Source organism: Bufo gargarizans, chromosome 1 (assembly GCF_014858855.1).
Source record: "Bufo gargarizans isolate SCDJY-AF-19 chromosome 1, ASM1485885v1, whole genome shotgun sequence".
Taxonomy (NCBI): domain Eukaryota; kingdom Metazoa; phylum Chordata; class Amphibia; order Anura; family Bufonidae; genus Bufo; species Bufo gargarizans.
Window position 1 is genome coordinate 661,513,004 of NC_058080.1, and position 24,115 is coordinate 661,537,118.

At 51.0% G+C, this 24,115-nt stretch overlaps 1 protein-coding gene across 1 annotated transcript; it reads left to right on the forward strand.

Moving 5' to 3' along the window:
* The first annotated feature begins 1,486 nt into the window (after positions 1 to 1,486).
* LOC122929328 (nascent polypeptide-associated complex subunit alpha, muscle-specific form-like) lies at positions 1,487 to 24,079 on the forward strand. The gene is made up of 3 exons (XM_044282860.1): positions 1,487 to 1,547; positions 5,918 to 9,980; positions 24,001 to 24,079. Exons 1-2 carry the CDS (start codon positions 1,487 to 1,489, stop codon positions 7,981 to 7,983), a joined length of 2,127 nt encoding a protein of 708 aa, XP_044138795.1. The 3' UTR covers positions 7,984 to 9,980; positions 24,001 to 24,079.
* Positions 24,080 to 24,115: the final 36 nt, after the last annotated feature.

Below are 24,115 nucleotides of genomic sequence, written 5' to 3' on the forward strand. Positions count from 1 at the left end.
GTGCGTTATCATCAGCCTTTGGGGTAAGCTCTGCCGGACAATCTGCCGATGTACCGCACCATGAAAGCCGCTATGTTTCCATATTTATCAGTGTCCTGCTCACGCCGAGACCCTCTGCACTGTGCTTTATCATCAGCCTTTGGGGCAAGCTCTGCCGGACAATCTGCCGATGTACCGCTCCATGAAAGCCGCTATGGTTCCATATTTATCAGTGTCCTGCTCACGCCGAGACCCTCTGCACCGTGCTTTATCATCAGCCTTTGGGGTAAGCTCTGCCGGACAATCTGCCGATGTACCGCTCCATGAAAGCCGCTATGGTTCCATATTTATCAGTGTCCTGCTCACGCCGAGACCCTCTGCACCGTGCTTTATCATCAGCCTTTGGGGTAAGCTCTGCCGGACAATCTGCCGATGTACCGCACCATGAAAGCCGTTATGTTTCCATATTTATCAGTGTCCTGCTCACGCCGAGATCCTCTGCACTGTGCGTTATCATCAGCCTTTGGGGTAAGCTCTGCCGGACAATCTGCCGATGTACCGCTCCATGAAAGCCGCTATGTTTCCATATTTATCAGTCTCCTGCTCACGCCAAGACCCTCTGCACTGTGCTTTATCATCAGCCTTTGGGGTAAGCTCTGCCGGACAATCTGCCGATGTACCGCACCATGAAAGCCGCTATGTTTCCATATTTATCAGTGTCCTGCTCACGCCGAGACCCTCTGCACTGTGCTTTATCATCAGCCTTTGGGGTAAGCTCTGCCGGACAATCTGCCGATGTACCGCACCATGAAAGCCGCTATGTTTCTGCGGCCAGCCTTCATTTTGCGGTAGTTCATGGAGGCGATACATCGGATATGCTTGTGCAAGGCAATAAAAGGGTCAATAGACCAGCAAGAGGCGGCGACAGAAGAAGGAAACGTCTACACAGATTTTCAGACTAGAAAGCCGCCAACCTCTAGGACTAAATCCAAGGGCAGGTCCTTCAGTACTGGACACCAGACTCCAGTATTCTCCATACTAATCATGGGAACATTGTACGTGTTTTTACTGTTATATATGTGCAGGAGGGAGCGGCCGCGACCCTGTGACCGGTTTTCTCCTCCGATAAATGGGAGGACTTAGTGTGTGTCCAATGGTCATGAGTAAGGGCTGTGGCTGTTCTGATGCCTGAAACGCGTAGACCAACATTATCTGTACCTGGAAGTTTTTACATTTGGATACGAAATAAAGTGCTATTGGAACCCTCCTTTTCTCACGCTAATTACTTCAATGCCAGCAGCTTAGGCGGTTACTTGCTGGTAGCCGGCACATCCTCGGACTATAAACACGCCCCCTCCTCCAATTCATAGACAGCGAGCGCTCTCCTCCTCCTGCTGGCCCTGTCTGCCCATGAAAGCCTGCGCCGTACTGGTCCTCATTCGGCGCAGGCGCTCTGAGAGAGGGACGCTCGCTTGCCCACTCCTGCCTCAGTGCGCCTGTGCCGACGATGTCAGCCTACACCCGGAAAAGCGTCCCTCTCTCAGAGCGCCTGCGCCGAATGAGGACCAGTACGGCGCAGGCTTTCATAAGCAGACAGGGCCAGCGGGAGGAGGAGAGCGCTCGCTGTCTATGAATTAGAGGAGGGGGGTGTTTATAGTCCGAGGATGCGGCGGCTACCAGCAAGTAACCACCCAAGCTGCTGGTAGTGAAGTAATTAGCGTAGTATAAAAGTACGATTTTTAAAGAAATGACAGCACAGAGAGCGGTAAGAGGGGTAAATATGGAGTCAACTGACAGTAGCAAATAGCTGAAGTCCGAAACTGAAAATTACTAAATGGGGGGTGACAGAAGCCCTTTAAAGAACCCATAAAGATAATATATAGGGTGTTAACAGTATATATAGGGTATACATGTACTGTATATATGGTGTGTATAGTATATATGGGGTATACATGTACTGTATATATGTGTATAGTATATATGGGGTATACATATACTGTATATATGGTGAATAGTATATATAGGGTATACATGTACTGTATATATGTGTATAGTATATATGGGGTATACATGTACTGTATATATGGTGTGTATAGTATATATGGGGTATACATATACTGTATATATGGTGTATAGTATATATGGGGTATACATGTACTGTATATATGGTGTATAGTATATATAGGGTATACATGTACTGTATATATGGTGTGTATAGTATATATGGGGTATACATGTACTGTATATATGTGTATAGTATATATGGGGTATACATGTACTGTATATATGGTGTGTATAGTATATATGGGGTATACATATACTGTATATATGGTGTATAGTATATATAGGGTATACATGTACTGTATATATGGTGTGTATAGTATATATGGCGTATACATGTACTGTATATAAGGTGTATAGTATATATGGGGTATACATGTACTGTATATAAGGTGTATAGTATATATGGGGTATACATGTACTGTATATATGGGGTGTATAGTATATATGGGGTATACATGTACTGTATATAGGCTCTCCCCGCTCCGTTCTCATTGTAGGTGCGGGTCCCAGCGGTGAGACCCGCGCCTATCAGACAATGGGGGCACATCCTAGCGATATGCCCCCATTGGATGTGATGGGACTAGAGCTAACATTGTTCACACATATTCTGTATAAGACTGTCCTAAAACTGCCTCCTCTGCATTCCTCCCAGTCCGCCACCAAGTGCCACCAAGCTGCCCACTGCTCCTTGACACAACCACCACACGTCCCTATTCAGTTCTTACTGCATTGAGTTTTGCAGAATCTACCGCTGCAAGCCCTACGGGACAGACTCGGTGCCTCGAGAAAGGTGGATTCAGTCCGAGAGAGGAACAGTGAGGGGGGTAATGGAGTAAGGCTAGCCTCCAGAGTGATGGCTGGGGGTGAAGGAGGAACAGTGAGGGGGTGTAATGGAGTACGGCGAGCCTCCAGAGTGATGGCCGGGGGTGAAGGAGGAACAGTGAGGGGGGTAATGGAGTACGGCGAGCCTCCAGAGTGATGGCCGGGGGTGAAGGAGGAACAGTGAGGGGGGTAATGGAGTACGGCGAGCCTCCAGAGTGATGGCCGGGGGTGAAGGAGGAACAGTGAGGGGGGTAATGGAGTACGGCGAGCCTCCAGAGTGATGGCTGGGGGTGAAGGAGGAACAGTGAGGGGGGTAATGGAGTACGGCGAGCCTCCAGAGTGATGGCTGGGGGTGAAGGAGGAACAGTGAGGGGGTAATGGAGTACGGCGAGCCTCCAGAGTGATGGCTGGGGGTGAAGGAGGAACAGTAAGGGGGTAATGGAGTACGGCGAGCCTCCAGAGTGATGGCCGGGAGTGAAGGAGGAACAGTGAGGGGGTAATGGAGTACGGCGAGCCTCCAGAGTGATGGCCGGGGGTGAAGGAAGAACAGTGAGGGGGGTAATGGAGTACGGCGAGCCTCCAGAGTGATGGCCGGGAGTGAAGGAAGAACAGTGAGGGGGTAATGGAGTACGGCGAGCCTCCAGAGTGATGGCTGGGGGTGAAGGAGGAACAGTGAGGGGTGTAATGGAGTATGGCGAGCCTCCAGAGTGATGGCTGGGGGTGAAGGAGGAACAGTGAGGGGGGTAATGGAGTACGGCGAGCCTCCAGAGTGATGGCCGGGGGTGAAGGAGGAACAGTGAGGGGGGTAATGGAGTACGGCGAGCCTCCAGAGTGATGGCTGGGGGTGAAGGAGGAACAGTGAGGGGGGTAATGGAGTACGGCGAGCCTCCAGAGTGATGGCCGGGGGTGAAGGAGGAACAGTGAGGGGGTGTAATGGAGTACGGCGAGCCTCCAGAGTGATGGCCGGGGGTGAAGGAGGAACAGTGAGGGGATAATGGAGTACGGTGAGCCTCCAGAGTGATGGCTGGGGGTGAAGGAGGAACAGTGAGGGGGGTAATGGAGTACGGCGAGCCTCCAGAGTGATGGCTGGGGGTGAAGGAGGAACAGTGAGGGGGTGTAATGGAGTACGGCGAGCCTCCAGAGTGATGGCTGGGGGTGAAGGAGGAACAGTGAGGGGGGTAATGGAGTACGGCGAGCCTCCAGAGTGATGGCCGGGGGTGAAGGAGGAACAGTGAGGGGGGTAATGGAGTACGGCGAGCCTCCAGAGTGATGGCCGGGGGTGAAGGAGGAACAGTGAGGGGTGTAATGGAGTACGGCGAGCCTCCAGAGTGATGGCTGGGGGTGAAGGAGGAACAGTGAGGGGGGTAATGGAGTACGGCGAGCCTCCAGAGTGATGGCCGGGGGTGAAGGAGGAACAGTGAGGGGGGTAATGGAGTACGGCGAGCCTCCAGAGTGATGGCCGGGGGTGAAGGAGGAACAGTGAGGGGGTGTAATGGAGTACGGCGAGCCTCCAGAGTGATGGCCGGGGGTGAAGGAGGAACAGTGAGGGGGGTAATGGAGTACGGCGAGCCTCCAGAGTGATGGCTGGGGTGAAGGAGGAACAGTGAGGGGGGTAATGGAGTACGGCGAGCCTCCAGAGTGATGGCCGGGGGTGAAGGAGGAACAGTGAGGGGGGTAATGGAGTACGGCGAGCCTCCAGAGTGATGGCCGGGGGTGAAGGAGGAACAGTGAGGGGGGTAATGGAGTACGGCGAGCCTCCAGAGTGATGGCCGGGGGTGAAGGAGGAACAGTGAGGGGGTGTAATGGAGTACGGCGAGCCTCCAGAGTGATGGCCGGGGGTGAAGGAGGAACAGTGAGGGGGGTAATGGAGTACGGCGAGCCTCCAGAGTGATGGCTGGGGGTGAAGGAGGAACAGTGAGGGGGGTAATGGAGTACGGCGAGCCTCCAGAGTGATGGCCGGGGGTGAAGGAGGAACAGTGAGGGGGGTAATGGAGTACGGCGAGCCTCCAGAGTGATGGCTGGGGGTGAAGGAGGAACAGTGAGGGGGTGTAATGGAGTACGGCGAGCCTCCAGAGTGATGGCTGGGGGTGAAGGAGGAACAGTGAGGGGGGTAATGGAGTACGGCGAGCCTCCAGAGTGATGGCCGGGGGTGAAGGAGGAACAGTGAGGGGGTAATGGAGTACGGTGAGCCTCCAGAGTGATGGCCGGGGGTGAAGGAGGAACAGTGAGGGGGGTAATGGAGTACGGCGAGCCTCCAGAGTGATGGCCGGGGGTGAAGGAGGAACAGTGAGGGGGTGTAATGGAGTACGGCGAGCCTCCAGAGTGATGGCCGGGGGTGAAGGAGGAACAGTGAGGGGGGTAATGGAGTACGGCGAGCCTCCAGAGTGATGGCTGGGGGTGAAGGAGGAACAGTGAGGGGGGTAATGGAGTACGGCGAGCCTCCAGAGTGATGGCCGGGGGTGAAGGAGGAACAGTGAGGGGGGTAATGGAGTACGGCGAGCCTCCAGAGTGATGGCCGGGGGTGAAGGAGGAACAGTGAGGGGGGTAATGGAGTACGGCGAGCCTCCAGAGTGATGGCCGGGGGTGAAGGAGGAACAGTGAGGGGGTGTAATGGAGTACGGCGAGCCTCCAGAGTGATGGCCGGGGGTGAAGGAGGAACAGTGAGGGGGGTAATGGAGTACGGCGAGCCTCCAGAGTGATGGCCGGGGGTGAAGGAGGAACAGTGAGGGGGGTAATGGAGTACGGCGAGCCTCCAGAGTGATGGCTGGGGGTGAAGGAGGAACAGTGAGGGGGGTAATGGAGTACGGCGAGCCTCCAGAGTGATGGCTGGGGGTGAAGGAGGAACAGTGAGGGGGGTAATGGAGTACGGCGAGCCTCCAGAGTGATGGCTGGGGGTGAAGGAGGAACAGTGAGGGGGGTAATGGAGTACGGCGAGCCTCCAGAGTGATGGCTGGGGGTGAAGGAGGAACAGTGTTTGTGGATATTATAGTATATGCTTTATCCATAGGGAGTATCTTTAAGTAGCTTATCTAGACTCATCTCTGACACACAGCAGGAAAGCCCGCGACTGCTCACCTGCGCAGACAGGAAAGCCCGCGACTGCTCACCTGCGCAGACAGGAAAGCCCGCCACTGCTCACCTGCGCAGACAGGAAAGCCCGCCACTGTTCGCCTGCGCACACAGGAAAGCCCGCCACTCTTCACCCCCGCAGACAGGAAAGCCCGCCTCTGCTCGCCCGCACAGACAGGAAAGCCCGCAACTGTTCGCCTGCGCAGACAGGAAAGCCCGCCACTGCTCGCCTGCGCAGACAGGAAAGCCCGCCACTGCTCGCCTGCGCAGACAGGAAAGCCTGCCACTGCTCGCCTGCGCAGACAGGAAAGCCCGCCACTCCTCATCCGCACAGACAGGAAAGCCCGCAACTGTTCACCTGCACAGACAGGAAAGCCCGCAACTGTTCACCTGCACAGACAGGAAAGCCTGCCACTCCTCACCCGCACAGACAGGAAGGCCTGCCACTGCTCGCCTGCGCAGACAGGAAAGCCCGCCACTGCTCGCCTGCGCAGACAGGAAAGCCCGCCACTCCTCACCCGCACAGACAGGAAAGCCCGCCACTGTTCGCCTGCGCACACAGGAAAGCCCGCCACTCTTCACCCCCGCAGACAGGAAATCCCGCCTCTGCTCGCCCGCACAGACAGGAAAGCCCGCAACTGTTCGCCTGCGCAGACAGGAAAGCCCGCCACTGCTCGCCTGCGCAGACAGGAAAGCCCGCCACTGCTCGCCTGCGCAGACAGGAAAGCCCGCCACTGCTCGCCTGCGCAGACAGGAAAGCCCGCCACTCCTCACCCGCACAGACAGGAAAGCCCGCCACTCCTCACCCGCACAGACAGGAAAGCCCGCAACTGTTCACCTGCACAGACAGGAAAGCCTGCCACTCCTCACCCGCACAGACAGGAAAGCCCGCCACTCCTCACCCGCACAGACAGGAAAGCCCGCCACTGCTCGCCTCTGCAGACAGGAAAGCCCGCCACTGTTCGCCTGCGCACACAGGAAAGCCCGCCACTCTTCACCCCCGCAGACAGGAAAGCCCGCCTCTGCTCGCCCGCACAGACAGGAAAGCCCGCAACTGTTCGCCTGCGCAGACAGGAAAGCCCGCCACTGCTCGCTGCGCAGACAGGAAAGCCCGCCACTGCTCGCCTGCGCAGACAGGAAAGCCCGCCACTGCTCGCCTGCACAGACAGGAAAGCCCGCCACTGCTCGCCTGCGCAGACAGGAAAGCCCGCCACTCCTCACCCGCACAGACAGGAAAGCCCGCCACTCCTCACCCGCACAGACAGGAAAGCCCGCAACTGTTCACCTGCACAGACAGGAAAGCCTGCCACTCCTCACCCGCACAGACAGGAAAGCCCGCCACTGCTCGCCTGTGCAGACAGGAAAGCCCGCCACTGTTCGCCTGCGCACACAGGAAAGCCCGCCACTCTTCACCCCCGCAGACAGGAAAGCCCGCCTCTGCTCGCCCGCACAGACAGGAAAGCCCGCAACTGTTCGCCTGCGCAGACAGGAAAGCCCGCCACTGCTCGCCTGCGCAGACAGGAAAGCCCGCCACTGCTCGCCTGCGCAGACAGGAAAGCCTGTCACTGCTTGCCTGCGCAGACAGGAAAGCCCGCCACTCCTCACCCGCACAGACAGGAAAGCCCGCCACTGCTTGCCTGCGCAGACAGAAAAGCCCGCCACTGGTTGCCTGTGCAGACAGGAAACCCCGCCACTGCTCACCTGTGCAGACAGGAAAGCCTGTCACTGCTTGCCTGCGCAGACAGGAAAGCCCGCCACTCCTCACCCGCACAGACAGGAAAGCCCGCCACTGCTTGCCTGCGCAGACAGAAAAGCCCGCCACTGGTCGCCTGCGCAGACAGGAAAGCCCGCCACTGCTCGCCTGCGCAGACAGGAAAGCCCGCCACTGCTCGCCTGCGCAGACAGGAAAGCCCGCCACTCCTCACCCGCACAGACAGGAAAGCCCGCCACTGCTTGCCTGCGCAGACAGAAAAGCCCGCCACTGGTCGCCTGCGCAGACAGGAAAGCCCGCCACTCACTTGCGAGTTACAGCAAGGAAGATTCTGGTAGGCCGCATCACCACTGATTCTCGTGTTTTGTCATCTAGGCAGATCAGGTAATTATACATCATTGTTATTCACAGGCTACTATGGCAACATGTAAAATCACAGACTTTTTGAAAGCTCCATCCTCCAGAGTCTTGTACCTCTTCACTAGATCATCAAAATTGAAGTGAAGCCCTTTCATTAGTCACAGACAACAGTTCATCTGATCCACCATCAGCCAGTGGTGGGACGGAGCTGAGCGACATTGTATACGTTTATGGCTTCCGGAATTTGCTTGGCTTAGATATAATAAAGAGAAAGAAATGATGTGCTGGGAGTGTGGCTCTACGGCCGCCCGGATACTGCAGGAACGCATCGTTTCATGAAAGAAACTATAAAGAACATGTCAGAGGCCCAGACATGCTGGTGACGGTATCACGGCCAGGCGGCCCGCAGAGGCACCGTCAGCCCGTTCTGTGAAGAAACGGCAGAGAAAGATCCTAAAGAAATGAAGCCTAAATGTAATGCCGCCGACATGATTGCACGTGAGGAGCTACCATTTACAGCGCTTGCCTCTCAAATCTTGCTTATCGCAAAAAACGGACTGGAAATATCCAAATTGTATGATAACGACACTGCGTGCGCTGAATGACTTAGGAGCCCAGACAGTAAATAAGGCGAACAAGGAACTTACATTTCAGTCCTAACAGACTGTGGAACAGATGTGTCCGGAAGCGAAAATGTGATTGTGTTTTTGTCTGGTGTCCCGGTAAACAGTCTTGTTGGATTAGCGCAGCGTCAGCATTGTCATGCGCAGGGATTATTTACAGCAATAACATGACCAAAGTCATCCAAATTGGTGGCAAGAGAAGCTCCGTGCCTCTGGTGCAGATGGAGCCAGGGCTAATATGGGGGCACTGATAAGACAAGATATAAGGCTGAGCACAAACGTGTCTTCCTATGGTTCCAAAAGTGTATGACCGGTTGCATTTTGTTTGGAAGACTTATCATTATGGTTCCAAAAGTAAAAGGGAGTTGAGAGCAATTGGCGCAGAGTTAGGCTGTACAATCGGCTGCCCCGGGGCAGTGAAGACCCAGCGTTGGCCACTCTCCTCGGATGATGAAACAGGACATCATCCCATGGAGCACCCTGCCGCCTCCTCCAAAAACTGTGATCGATCTGGAAGAGCGAATGGAGAGCATCGTGTGTGTTGGATTCTGTCACTTTCTCCTTGACCTCTTTGGAGAAATCTCACAGTTGAGCCTTCAGAGAACGTCTCCACACGTTACCACCAGCTGCCGCTGCTATTACTGGTTGTAATATGTCAACGGAAAGCATTAAAGAGAAGCCACTAAGAAACGGGAAAGTGCAGAATAATTTCCTGCAAATAGCTGGTAAAGAAATGCATGTTCAGAAAGGCGAGATGGAACCCCACGTGCCGCATGCCCCACGTGTCACAATACTCAACTGAAAGAAAGCCACCCAGTTTTATGGATATCCTTAAAGAACATATCAAAAAAACTGTAGAGGTAACAATTACAGAACTGGAAAAAAGATCTGGAATGATGATCGGGAAAGACCAGGAAGATAACATCCCATGTCTCTCTATCTTTGGTCACGATTCTCGGCCTGAAGACTTCATCACGTATGGAGAGGAGGACATTGACATACAGTGGTATACGGCCATCTTGCTGAAGAATCACTGGGATTTGGAGGCAATCCACAGCTAAAATTCTCAATCAAAGGCCAGTTTGCAGCCATGTCTTATAGCAGTTGTGGGAGGTCATCCTGACAGAAGAGCCTCGCTCCACCGACCACACAACTGTTCTACATCTGGTGAACATTGAGCTCACACTTCCTATAACTGCTGCGCGGTGTGAACGAGGCTTCTCTGCGCAAAACAGAATGAAATCACAAGTACCCAGGTCACTTCATAGGTCTACACTGGAGGATTTCATCCGAATTTGCTCAGAAGGCCCCTCACTTCAGCTGTTTCATCCCGAGCCCTGCGTGAGCCAAGAGTAAGAGGAGGCCCCATCATTCTGGATGGCCAAGTGACCCTGACCCAGAATCGGTCTCTATTAAGGACTGTATAGTATATATGGGGTATACATGTACTGTATATAGGATGTATAGTATATATGGGGTATACATGTACTGTATATAGGATGTATAGTATATATGGGGTATACGTGTACTGTATATATGGGGTGTATAGTATATATGGGGTATACATGTACTGTATATATGGGGTATATAGTATATATGGGGTATACATGTACTGTATATGGGGTGTATAGTATATATGGGGTATACATGAACTGTATATAAGGTGTATAGTATATATGGGGTATACATGTACTGTATATAAGGTGTATAGTATATATGGGGTATACATGTACTGTATATATGGGGTATATAGTATATATGGGGTATACATGTACTGTATATAAGGTGTATAGTATATATGTGGTATACATGTACTGTATATATGGGGTGTATAGTATATATGGGGTATACATGTACTGTATATAAGGTGTATAGTATATATGGGGTATACCTGTACTGTATATAAGGTGTATAGTATATATGGGGTATACATGTACTGTATATATGGGGTATAGTATATATGGGGTATACATGTATAGTATATATGGGGTATACATGTACTGTATATATGGGGTGTATAGTATATATGGGGTATACATGTACTGTATATACAGGGTGTATAGTATATATGGGGTATACATGTACTGTATATGGGGTATATAGTATATATGGGGTATACATGTACTGTATAAGGGGTGTATAGTATATATGGGTATACATGTACTGTATAATGGGGTGTATAGTATATATGGGGTATACATGTACTGTATATGGGGTGTATAGTATATATGTGGGGGTATACATGTACTGTATATGGGGTATAGTATATTATGGGGTCTACATGTAACTGATATGGGGTGTATAGTATATATGGGGTATCATGTACTGTATATGGGGTGTATAGTATATATTGGGTATACATGTACATGTATATGGGGTGTCTAGTAATAGGCTCAAAGGCTGCGCCTCCTGGACCTCGAGGTCGAGGCGATAATGCTTTGCGAAGGTGGAAGGCGTGGACCAGGAGGCGGCGCTGCAGATTTCCTGTATAGACACCTGCCCGTATTCCCCAGGAGGCTGCGCTGCAGATTTCTTGTATAGACACCTGCCCGTATTCCGCCCAGGAGGCTGCGCTGCAGATTTCTTGTATAGACACCTGCCCAGTATTCCGCCCAGGAGGCTGCGCTGCAGATTTCTTGTATAGACACCTGCCCGTATTCCGCCCAGGAGGCTGCGCTGCAGATTTCTTGTATAGACACCTGCCCGTATTCCGCCCAGGAGGCTGCGCTGCAGATTTCCTGTATAGACACCTGCCCGTATTCCGCCCAGGAGGCTGCGCTGCAGATTTCCTGTATAGACACCTGCCCGTATTCCGCCCAGGAGGCTGCGCTGCAGATTTCTTGTATAGACACCTGCCCGTATTCGCCCAGGAGGCTGCGCTGCAGATTTCTTGTATAGACACCTGCCCGTATTCCGCCCAGGAGGCTGCGCTGCAGATTTCTTGTATAGACACCTGCCCGTATTCCGCCCAGGAGGCTGCGCTGCAGATTTCCTGTATAGACACCTGCCCGTATTCCGCCCAGGAGGCTGCGCTGCAGATTTCCTGTATAGACACCTGCCCGTATTCCGCCCAGGAGGCTGCGCTGCAGATTTCCTGTATAGACACCTGCCCGTATTCCGCCCAGGAGGCTGCGCTGCAGATTTCCTGTATAGACACCTGCCCGTATTCCGCCCAGGAGGGCTGCGCTGCAGATTTCCTGTACAGACACCTGCCCGTATTCCGCCCAGGAGGCTGCGCTGCAGATTTCTTGTATCAGACACCTGCCCGTATTCTGCCCAGGAGGCTGCGCTGCAGATTTCTTGTATAGACACCTGCCCGTATTCCGCCCAGGAGGCTGCGCTGCAGATTTCTTGTATAGACACTGCCCGTATTCCGCCCAGGAGGCTGCGCTGCAGATTTCTTGTATAGACACCTGCCCGTATTCCGCCCAGGAGGCTGCGCTGCAGATTTCTTGTACAGACACCTGCCGTATTCCGCCCAGGAGGCTGCGCTGCAGATTTCTTGTAGACACCTGCCCGTATTCCGCCCAGGAGGCTGCGCTGCAGATTTCTTGTATAGACACCTGCCCGTATTCCGCCCAGGAGGCTGCGCTGCAGATTTCCTGTATAGACACCTGCCCGTATTCCGCCCAGGAGGCTGCGCTGCAGATTTCCTGTATAGACACCTGCCCAGTATTCCGCCCAGGAGGCTGCGCTGCAGATTTCTTGTATAGACACCTGCCCGTATTCCGCCCAGGAGGCTGCGCTGCAGATTTCCTGTATAGACACCTGCCCATATTCCGCCCAGGAGGCTGCGCTGCAGATTTCCTGTATAGACACCTGCCCGTATTCCGCCCAGGAGGCTGCGCTGCAGATTTCTTGTATAGACACCTGCCCGTATTCCGCCCAGGAGGCTGCGCTGCAGATTTCCTGTATAGACACCTGCCCGTATTCCGCCCAGGAGGCTGCGCTGCAGATTTCTTGTACAGACACCTGCCCGTATTCCGCCCAGGAGGCTGCGCTGCAGATTTCTTGTATAGACACCTGCCCGTATTCCGCCCAGGAGGCTGCGCTGCAGATTTCCTGTATAGACACCTGCCCGTATTCCGCCCAGGAGGCTGCGCTGCAGATTTCCTGTATAGACACCTGCCCGTATTCCGCCCAGGAGGCTGCGCTGCAGATTTCCTGTATAGACACCTGCCCGTATTCCGCCCAGGAGGCTGCGCTGCAGATTTCCTGTATAGACACCTGCCCGTATTCCGCCCAGGAGGCTGCGCTGCAGATTTCTTGTATAGACACCTGCCCGTATTCCGCCCAGGAGGCTGCGCTGCAGATTTCCTGTATAGACACCTGCCCGTATTCCGCCCAGGAGGCTGCGCTGCAGATTTCTTGTATAGACACCTGCCCATATTCCGCCCAGGAGGCTGCGCTGCAGATTTCTTGTATAGACACCTGCCCGTATTCCGCCCAGGAGGCTGCGCTGCAGATTTCCTGTATAGACACCTGCCCGTATTCCGCCCAGGAGGCTGCGCTGCAGATTTCTTGTATAGACACCTGCCCGTATTCCGCCCAGGAGGCTGCGCTGCAGATTTCTTGTATAGACACCTGCCCGTATTCCGCCCAGGAGGCTGCGCTGCAGATTTCCTGTATAGACACCTGCCCGTATTCCGCCCAGGAGGCTGCGCTGCAGATTTCCTGTATAGACACCTGCCCGTATTCCGCCCAGGAGGCTGCGCTGCAGATTTCTTGTATAGACACCTGCCCGTATTCCGCCCAGGAGGCTGCGCTGCAGATTTCCTGTATAGACACCTGCCCGTATTCCGCCCAGGAGGCTGCGCTGCAGATTTCCTGTATAGACACCTGCCCGTATTCCGCCCAGGAGGCTGCGCTGCAGATTTCTTGTATAGACACCTGCCCATATTCCGCCCAGGAGGCTGCGCTGCAGATTTCCTGTATAGACACCTGCCCGTATTCCGCCCAGGAGCTGCGCTGCAGATTTCTTGTAGACACCTGCCCGTATTCAGCCCAGGAGGCTGCGCTGCAGATTTCTTGTATAGACACCTGCCCGTATTCCGCCCAGGAGGCTGCGCTGCAGATTTCTTGTATAGACACCTGCCCGTATTCCCGCCCAGGAGGCTGCGCTGCAGATTTCCTGTATAGACACCTGCCCGTATTCCTCCCAGGAGGCTGCGCTGCAGATTTCCTGTATAGACACCTGCCCGATTCCGCCCAGGAGGCTGCGCTGCAGATTTCTTGTATAGACACCTGCCCGTATTCCGCCCAGGAGGCTGCGCTGCAGATTTCCTGTACAGACACCTGCCCGTATTCCGCCCAGGAGGCTGCGCTGCAGATTTCCTGTATAGACACCTGCCCGTATTCCGCCCAGGAGGCTGCGCTGCAGATTTCCTGTATAGACACCTGCCCGTATTCTGCCCAGGAGGCTGCGCTGCAGATTTCCTTGTATAGACACCTGCCCGTATTCCGCCCAGGAGGCTGCGCTGCAGATTTCTTGTATAGACACCTGCCCGTATTCCGCCCAGGAGGCTGCGCTGCAGATTTCTTGTATAGACAACCTGCCCGTATTCCGCCCAGGAGGCTGCGCTGCAGATTTCTTGTATAGACACTGCCCGTATTCCGCCCAGGAGGCTGCGCTGCAGATTTCTTGTATAGACACCTGCCCGTATTCCGCCCAGGAGGCTGCGCTGCAGATTTCCTGTATAGACACCTGCCCGTATTCCGCCCAGGAGGCTGCGCTGCAGATTTCTTGTATAGACACCTGCCCGTATTCCGCCCAGGAGGCTGCGCTGCAGATTTCCTGTATAGACACCTGCCCGTATTCCGCCCAGGAGGCTGCGCTGCAGATTTCCTGTATAGACACCTGCCCGTATTCTGCCCAGGAGGCTGCGCTGCAGATTTCCTGTATAGACACCTGCCCGTATTCCGCCCAGGAGGCTGCGCTGCAGATTTCTTGTATAGACACCTGCCCGTATTCCGCCCAGGAGGCTGCGCTGCAGATTTCCTGTATAGACACCTGCCCGTATTCCGCCCAGGAGGCTGCGCTGCAGATTTCTTGTATAGACACCTGCACGTATTCCGCCCAGGAGGCTGAGCTGCAGATTTCCTGTATAGACACCTGCCCGTATTCCGCCCAGGAGGCTGCGCTGCAGATTTCTTGTATAGACACCTGCCCATATTCCGCCCAGGAGGCTGCGCTGCAGATTTCCTGTATAGACACCTGCCCGTATTCCGCCCAGGAGGCTGCGCTGCAGATTTCTTGTATAGACACCTGCCCGTATTCCGCCCAGGAGGCTGCGCTGCAGATTTCCTGTATAGACACCTGCCCGTATTCCGCCCAGGAGGCTGCGCTGCAGATTTCTTGTATAGACACCTGCCCGTATTCCGCCCAGGAGGCTGCGCTGCAGATTTCCTGTACAGACACCTGCCCGTATTCCGCCCAGGAGGCTGCGCTGCAGATTTCCTGTATAGACACCTGCCCGTATTCCGCCCAGGAGGCTGCGCTGCAGATTTCCTGTACAGACACCTGCCCATATTCCGCCCAGGAGGCTGCGCTGCAGATTTCTTGTATAGACACCTGCCCGTATTCCGCCCAGGAGGCTGCGCTGCAGATTTCTTGTATAGACACCTGCCCGTATTCCGCCCAGGAGGCTGCGCTGCAGATTTCCTGTATAGACACCTGCCCGTATTCCGCCCAGGAGGCTGCGCTGCAGATTTCCTGTATAGACACCTGCCCGTATTCCGCCCAGGAGGCTGCGCTGCAGATTTCCTGTATAGACACCTGCCCGTATTCCGCCCAGGAGGCTGCGCTGCAGATTTCTTGTATAGACACCTGCCCGTATTCCGCCCAGGAGGCTGCGCTGCAGATTTCTTGTACAGACACCTGCCCGTATTCCGCCCAGGAGGCTGCGCTGCAGATTTCTTGTATAGACACCTGCCCGTATTCCGCCCAGGAGGCTGCGCTGCAGATTTCCTGTATAGACACCTGCCCGTATTCCGCCCAGGAGGCTGCGCTGCAGATTTCCTGTATAGACACCTGCCCGTATTCCGCCCAGGAGGCTGCGCTGCAGATTTCTTGTATAGACACCTGCCCGTATTCCGCCCAGGAGGCTGCGCTGCAGATTTCTTGTACAGACACCTGCCCGTATTCCGCCCAGGAGGCTGCGCTGCAGATTTCTTGTATAGACACCTGCCCGTATTCCGCCCAGGAGGGTGCGCTGCAGATTTCTTGTATAGACACCTGCCCGTATTCCGCCCAGGAGGCTGCGCTGCAGATTTCTTGTACAGACACCTGCCCGTATTCCGCCCAGGAGGCTGCGCTGCAGATTTCCTGTATAGACACCTGCCCGTATTCCGCCCAGGAGGCTGCGCTGCAGATTTCCTGTATAGACACCTGCCCGTATTCCGCCCAGGAGGCTGCGCTGCAGATTTCTTGTATAGGACACCTGCCCATATTCCGCCCAGGAGGCTGCGCTGCAGATTTCTTGTATAGACACCTGCCCGTATTCCGCCCAGGAGGCTGCGCTGCAGATTTCCTGTATAGACACCTGCCCGTATTCCGCCCAGGAGGCTGCGCTGCAGATTTCTTGTATAGACACCTGCCCGTATTCCGCCCAGGAGGCTGCGCTGCAGATTTCTTGTATAGACACCTGCCCGTATTCCGCCCAGGAGGCTGCGCTGCAGATTTCTTGTATAGACACCTGCCCGTATTCCGCCCAGGAGGCTGCGCTGCAGATTTCCTGTATAGACACCTGCCCGTATTCCGCCCAGGAGGCTGCGCTGCAGATTTCCTGTATAGACACCTGCCCGTATTCCGCCCAGGAGGCTGCGCTGCAGATTTCCTGTATAGACACCTGCCCGTATTCCGCCCAGGAGGCTGCGCTGCAGATTTCCTGTACAGACACCTGCCCGTATTCCGCCCAGGAGGCTGCGCTGCAGATTTCCTGTATAGACACCTGCCCGTATTCCGCCCAGGAGGCTGCGCTGCAGATTTCTTGTATAGACACCTGCCCGTATTCCGCCCAGGAGGCTGCGCTGCAGATTTCCTGTATAGACACCTGCCCGTATTCCGCCCAGGAGGCTGCGCTGCAGATTTCCTGTACAGACACCTGCCTGTATTCCGCCCAGGAGGCTGCGCTGCAGATTTCCTGTATAGACACCTGCCCGTATTCCGCCCAGGAGGCTGCGCTGCAGATTTCCTGTATAGACACCTGCCCGTATTCCGCCCAGGAGGCTGGCTGCAGATTTCCTGTATAGACACCTGCCCGTATTCCGCCCAGGAGGCTGCGCTGCAGATTTCCTGTATAGACACCTGCCCGTATTCCGCCCAGGAGGCTGCGCTGCAGATTTCTTGTATAGACACCTGCCCGTATTCCGCCCAGGAGGCTGCGCTGCAGATTTCCTGTATAGACACCTGCCCATATTCCGCCCAGGAGGCTGCGCTGCAGATTTCCTGTATAGACACCTGCCCGTATTCCGCCCAGGAGGCTGCGCTGCAGATTTCTTGTATAGACACCTGCCCGTATTCCGCCCAGGAGGCTGCGCTGCAGATTTCTTGTATAGACACCTGCCCGTATTCCGCCCAGGAGGCTGCGCTGCAGATTTCTTGTATAGACACCTGCCCGTATTCCGCCCAGGAGGCTGCGCTGCAGATTTCCTGTATAGACACCTGCCCGTATTCCGCCCAGGAGGCTGCGCTGCAGATTTCCTGTATAGACACCTGCCCGTATTCCGCCCAGGAGGCTGCGCTGCAGATTTCTTGTATAGACACCTGCCCGTATTCCGCCCAGGAGGCTGCGCTGCAGATTTCTTGTATAGACACCTGCCCGTATTTCGCCCAGGAGGCTGCGCTGCAGATTTCCTGTATAGACACCTGCCCGTATTCCGCCCAGGAGGCTGCGCTGCAGATTTCCTGTATAGACACCTGCCCGTATTCCGCCCAGGAGGCTGCGCTGCAGATTTCTTGTATAGACACCTGCCCGTATTCCGCCCAGGAGGCTGCGCTGCAGATTTCTTGTATAGACACCTGCCCGTATTCGCCCAGGAGGCTGCGCTGCAGATTTCCTGTATAGACACCTGCCCGTATTCCGCCCAGGAGGCTGCGCTGCAGATTTCCTGTATAGACACCTGCCCGTATTCCGCCCAGGAGGCTGCGCTGCAGATTTCCTGTATAGACACCTGCCCGTATTTCGCCCAGGAGGCTGCGCTGCAGATTTCCTGTATAGACACCTGTCCATATTCCGCCCAAGAGGCTGCGCTGCAGATTTCCTGTATAGACACCTGCCCGTATTCCGCCCAGGAGGCTGCGCTGCAGATTTCCTGTATAGACACCTGCCCGTATTCCGCCCAGGAGGCTGCGCTGCAGATTTCCTGTATAGACACCTGCCCGTATTTCGCCCAGGAGGCTGCGCTGCAGATTTCCTGTACAGACACCTGCCCGTATTCCGCCCAGGAGGCTGCGCTGCAGATTTCTTGTATAGACACCTGCCCGTATTCCGCCCAGGAGGCTGCGCTGCAGATTTCCTGTACAGACACCTGCCCGTATTCCGCCCAGGAGGCTGCGCTGCAGATTTCCTGTATAGACACCTGCCCGTATTCCGCCCAGGAGGCTGCGCTGCAGATTTCCTGTATAGACACCTGCCCGTATTTCGCCCAGGAGGCTGCGCTGCAGATTTCCTGTATAGACACCTGCCCGTATTCCGCCCAGGAGGCTGCGCTGCAGATTTCCTGTATAGACACCTGCCCGTATTCCGCCCAGGAGGCTGCGCTGCAGATTTCTTGTACAGACACCTGCCCGTATTCCGCCCAGGAGGCTGCGCTGCAGATTTCTTGTATAGACACCTGCCCGTATTCCGCCCAGGAGGCTGCGCTGCAGATTTCTTGTATAGACACCTGCCCGTATTCCGCCCAGGAGGCTGCGCTGCAGATTTCCTGTACAGACACCTGCCCGTATTCCGCCCAGGAGGCTGCGCTGCAGATTTCCTGTATAGACACCTGCCCGTATTCCGCCCAGGAGGCTGCGCTGCAGATTTCCTGTATAGACACCTGCCCGTATTCCGCCCAGGAGGCTGCGCTGCAGATTTCCTGTATAGACACCTGCCCGTATTCCGCCCAGGAGGCTGCGCTGCAGATTTCTTGTATAGACACCTGCCCGTATTCCGCCCAGGAGGCTGCTGTCGATCTTGTGGAATGAGCCCTGATGGAAAGTGGTGGAGTTTCCCCCTCTGACAAGTAGGTTTCTGTGATGGTGTTCTTTATCCACCGGGCGAGAGAATCCTTGGATAGCGTTCGCCCTCTTCTCGGTCCAGAATAAAGCAAAAAAAGACTTTCGTCTAAACGGAACTCTTCCGTTCTTCGCAAATATGTTTCCACTGCTCTTTTCACATCCAGCATATGTAACTGCTCCTGTTCTTCATCCGCCGGATTTGGGAAGAATGTAGGCAAGAAGGTTTCCCTATTAATACTCATAGTGGAAGGAACCTTTGGTTGAAAGGAAGGTATGGTTCTAATCAATATCCCATCGGGAAGGATTCGTACATATGGTGCGGCGGCCTCCGATCCTAGAGGCATGCTGGGGATGTTAAGCGCCAGGCGCCGGGCGCACACGCTGGGGAGTTTAAGTGCCGGGCGTCGGGCGCACATGCGCAAATCTTCGGCAGGGTAGCGGCTATCAGACCGCAATGGATCCCTCCTGCCGGTGCGCACATCGTGGATGCGGCATAGTGCCAGCGCCAAGGACACACCCGTGGCACTGCTGGACACTTGGCCTGGAGCCTGGGACACACCCCACGGCATGGATGGCCGATCTTCACCACACCAGACAGGTGGGCAGATTCCTCAGACATGAGGACATAAAAAAAAATACAAGGGGCAGTTGCATTCACCAGACCTTATAGGTGGACTGATTATGTGATTGACTCATTGTTTGATTGTTTAAATCTAGGTGGGCGACGTTAACCCATTCTGTGCTGCCGAGGACGATAAGGGAAATGGGGTATACATGTACTGTATATATGGGGTATAGTATATATGGGGTATACATGTACTGTATATATGGGGTATAGTATATATGGGGTATACATGTACTGTATATAGGGTGTATAGTATATATAGTGTATACATGTACTGTATATATGGGATGTAGAGTATATATGGGGTATACATGCACTGTATATGGGGTGTATAGTATATATGGGGTATACATGTACTGTATATGGGGTGTATAGTATATATGGGGTATACATGTACTGTATATGGGTGTATAGTATATATGGGGTATACATGTACTGTATATATGGGGGTGTATAGTATATATGGGGTATACATGTACTGTATATAAGGTGTATAGTATATATGGGGTATACATGTACTGTATATGGGGTGTATAGTATATATGGGGTATACATGTACTGTATATAAGGGATGTATACTATATATGGGGTATACATGTACTGTATATATGGGGTGTATAGTATATATGGGGTATACATGTACTGTATATATGGGGTGTACAGTATATATGGGGTATACATGTACTGTATATAAGGGATGTATACTATATATGGGGTATACATGTACTGTATATGGTGTGTATAGTATATATGGGTATACATGTACTGTATATGGGGTATATAGTATATATGGGGTATACATGTACTGTATATGGTGTGTATAGTATATATGGGGTATACATGTACTGTATATATGGGGTGTATACTATATATGGGGTATACATGTACTGTATAAGGGGTGTATAGTATATATGGGGTATACATGTACTGTATATGGTGTGTATAGTATATATGGGGTATACATGTACTGTATATATGGGGTGTATACTATATATGGGGTATACATGTACTGTATATGGGGTGTATAGTATATATGGGGTATACATGTACTGTATATGGGGTGTATAGTATATATGGGGTATACATGTACTGTATATGGGGTGTATAGTATATATGGGGTATACATGTACTGTATATGGGGTGTATAGTATATATGGGGTATACATGTACTGTATATATGGGGTGTATAGTATATATGGGGTATACATGTACTGTATATAAGGTGTATAGTATATATGGGGTATACATGTACTGTATATATGGGGTGTATAGTATATATGGGGTATACATGTACTGTATATATGGGGTGTATAGTATATATGGGTATACATGTACTGTATATAAGGTGTATAGTATATATGGGGTATACATGTACTGTATATATGGGGTGTATAGTATATATGGGGTATACATGTACTGTATATGGGATGTAGAGTATATATGGGGTATACATGTACTGTATATGGGGTGTATAGTATATATGGGGTATACATGTACTGTATATGGGATGTAGAGTATATATGGGGTATACATGTACTGTATATGGGGTGTATAGTATATATGGGGTATACATGTACTGTATATGGGGTGTATAGTATATATGGGGTATACATGTACTGTATATGGGGTGTATAGTATATATGGGGTATACATGTACTGTATATGGGGTGTATAGTATATATGGGGTATACATGTACTGTATATGGGGTGTATAGTATATATGGGGTATACATGTACTGTATATGGGGTGTATAGTATATATGGGGTATACATGTACTGTATATGGGGTGTATAGTATATATGGGGTATACATGTACTGTATATATGGGGTGTATAGTATATATGGGGTATACATGTACTGTATATAAGGGATGTATACTATATATGGGGTATACATGTACTGTATATATGGGGTATACATGTACTGTATATATGGGGTGTATAGTATATATGGGGTATACATGTACTGTATATATGGAGTATATATGGGGGTATACATGTACTGTATATGGGTGTATAGTATATATGGGGTATACATGTACTGTATAGGGGTGTATAGTGTATATATGGGGGTATACATGTATGTATATGGGGTGTAGAGTATATGGGGTATACATGTACTGTATATGGTGTGTATAGTATATATGGGGATATACATGTACTGGTATATGGGGTGTATAGTGTATATAGGGTATACAGTACTGTATATGGGTGTATAGTATATATGGGGTTACATGTACTGTATATGGGTGTATAGTATTATATGGGGTATACATGTACTGTATATGGGGTGTATAGTATATATGGGTATACATGTACTGTATATGGGGTGTATAGTATATATGGGGTATACATGTACTGTATATGGGGTTGTATAGTATATATGGGGTATACATGTACTGTAGATGGGGTGTATAGTATATATGGGGTATACATGTACTGTATATGGGGTGTATAGTATATATGGGGTATACATGTACTGTATATGGGGTGTATAGTATATATGGGTATACATGTACTGTACTATGGGGTGTATAGATATATGGGGTATACATGTACTGTATATATGGGGTGTATAGTATATATGGGGTATACATGTACTGTATATATGGGGTGTATAGTATATATGGGGTATACATGTACTGTATATATGGGGTGTATAGTATATATGGGGTATACATGTACTGTATATGGGGTGTATAGTATATATGGGGTATACATGTACTGTATATGGGGTGTATAGTATATATGGGGTATACATGTACTGTATATGGGGTGTATGGTATATATGTGTATAGTATATATGGGGTATACATGTACTGTATATATGGTGTGTATAGTATATATGGGGTATACATGTACTGTATATATGGGGTGTATAGTGTATATATGGGGTATACATGTACTGTATATATGGGGTGTATAGTATATATGGGTATACATGTACTGTATATGGGGATGTATAGTATATATGGGGTATACATGTACTGTATATATGGGGTGTATAGTATATATGGGTGTATACATGTACTGTATATGGGGTGATAGTATATATGGGGTATACATGTACTGTATATGGTGTGTATAGTATATATGGGGTATACATGTACTGTATATAGGTGTATCGTATATATGGGGTATACATGTACTGTATATTGGGGTGTATAGTATATATGGGGTATACATGTACTGTATATATGGGTGTATAGTATATATGGGGTATACATGTACTGTATATATGGGGTGTATAGTATATATGGGGTATACATGTACTGTATATGGGGTGTATATGGTATAATAGGGGTATACATGTACTGTATATGGGGGTGTATAGTATATATGGGGTATACCTGTACTGTATCTATGGGGTGTATAGTATATATGGGGTATACATGTACTGTATATGGGGTGTATAGTATATATGGGGTATACATGTACTGTATATGGGGTGTATAGTATATATGGGGTATACATGTACTGTATATGGGGTGTATAGTATATATGGGGTATACATGTACTGTATATAGGGTGTATAGTATATATGGGGTATACATGTACTGTATATGGGGTGTATAGTATATATGGGGTATACATGTACTGTATATGGGTTGTATAGTATATATGGGGTATACATGTACTGTATATGGGGTGTATAGTATATATGGGGTATACATGTACTGTATATGGGGTGTATAGTATATATGGGGTATACATGTACTGTATATGGGGTGTATAGTATATATGGGGTATACATGTACTGTATATGGGGTGTATAGTATATATGGGGTATACATGTACTGTATATGGGGTGTATAGTATATATGGGGTATACATGTACTGTATATGGGTGTATAGTATATATGGGGTATACATGTACTGTATATGGGGTGTATAGTATATATGGGGTATACATGTACTGTATATGGGGTGTATAGTATATATGGGGTATACATGTACTGTATATGGGGTGTATAGTATATATGGGGTATACATGTACTGTATATGGGGTGTATAGTATATATGGGGTATACATGTACTGTATATAAGGTGTATAGTATATATGGGGTATACATGTACTGTATATATGGGGTGTATAGTATATATGGGGTATACATGTACTGTATATGGGGTGTATAGTATATATGGGGTATACATGTACTGTATATAAGGTGTATAGTATATATGGGGTATACATGTACTGTATATGGGGTGTATAGTATATATGGGGTATACATGTACTGTATATGGGGTGTATAGTATATATGGGTATACATGTACTGTATATGGGGTGTATAGTATATATGGGGTATACATGTACTGTATATGGGGTGTATAGTATATATGGGGTATACATGTACTGTATATATGGGGTGTATAGTATATATGGGGTATACATGTACTGTATATGGGGTGTATAGTATATATGGGGTATACATGTACTGTATATGGGGTGTATAGTATATATGGGGTATACATGTATATGTATTGTAGCGTACACATAATTTTACACACAGTTCTCACACCACAGCAGGAGAGGACTACAACTCTCAACAAACAGTATTCGGAGCGGAGGCCGGCCCCTCTCCTCAGCACTGTACCTACCAGCCTCCTCCATCTTCCGGTTGGCGCCATCGCCGGCTCCG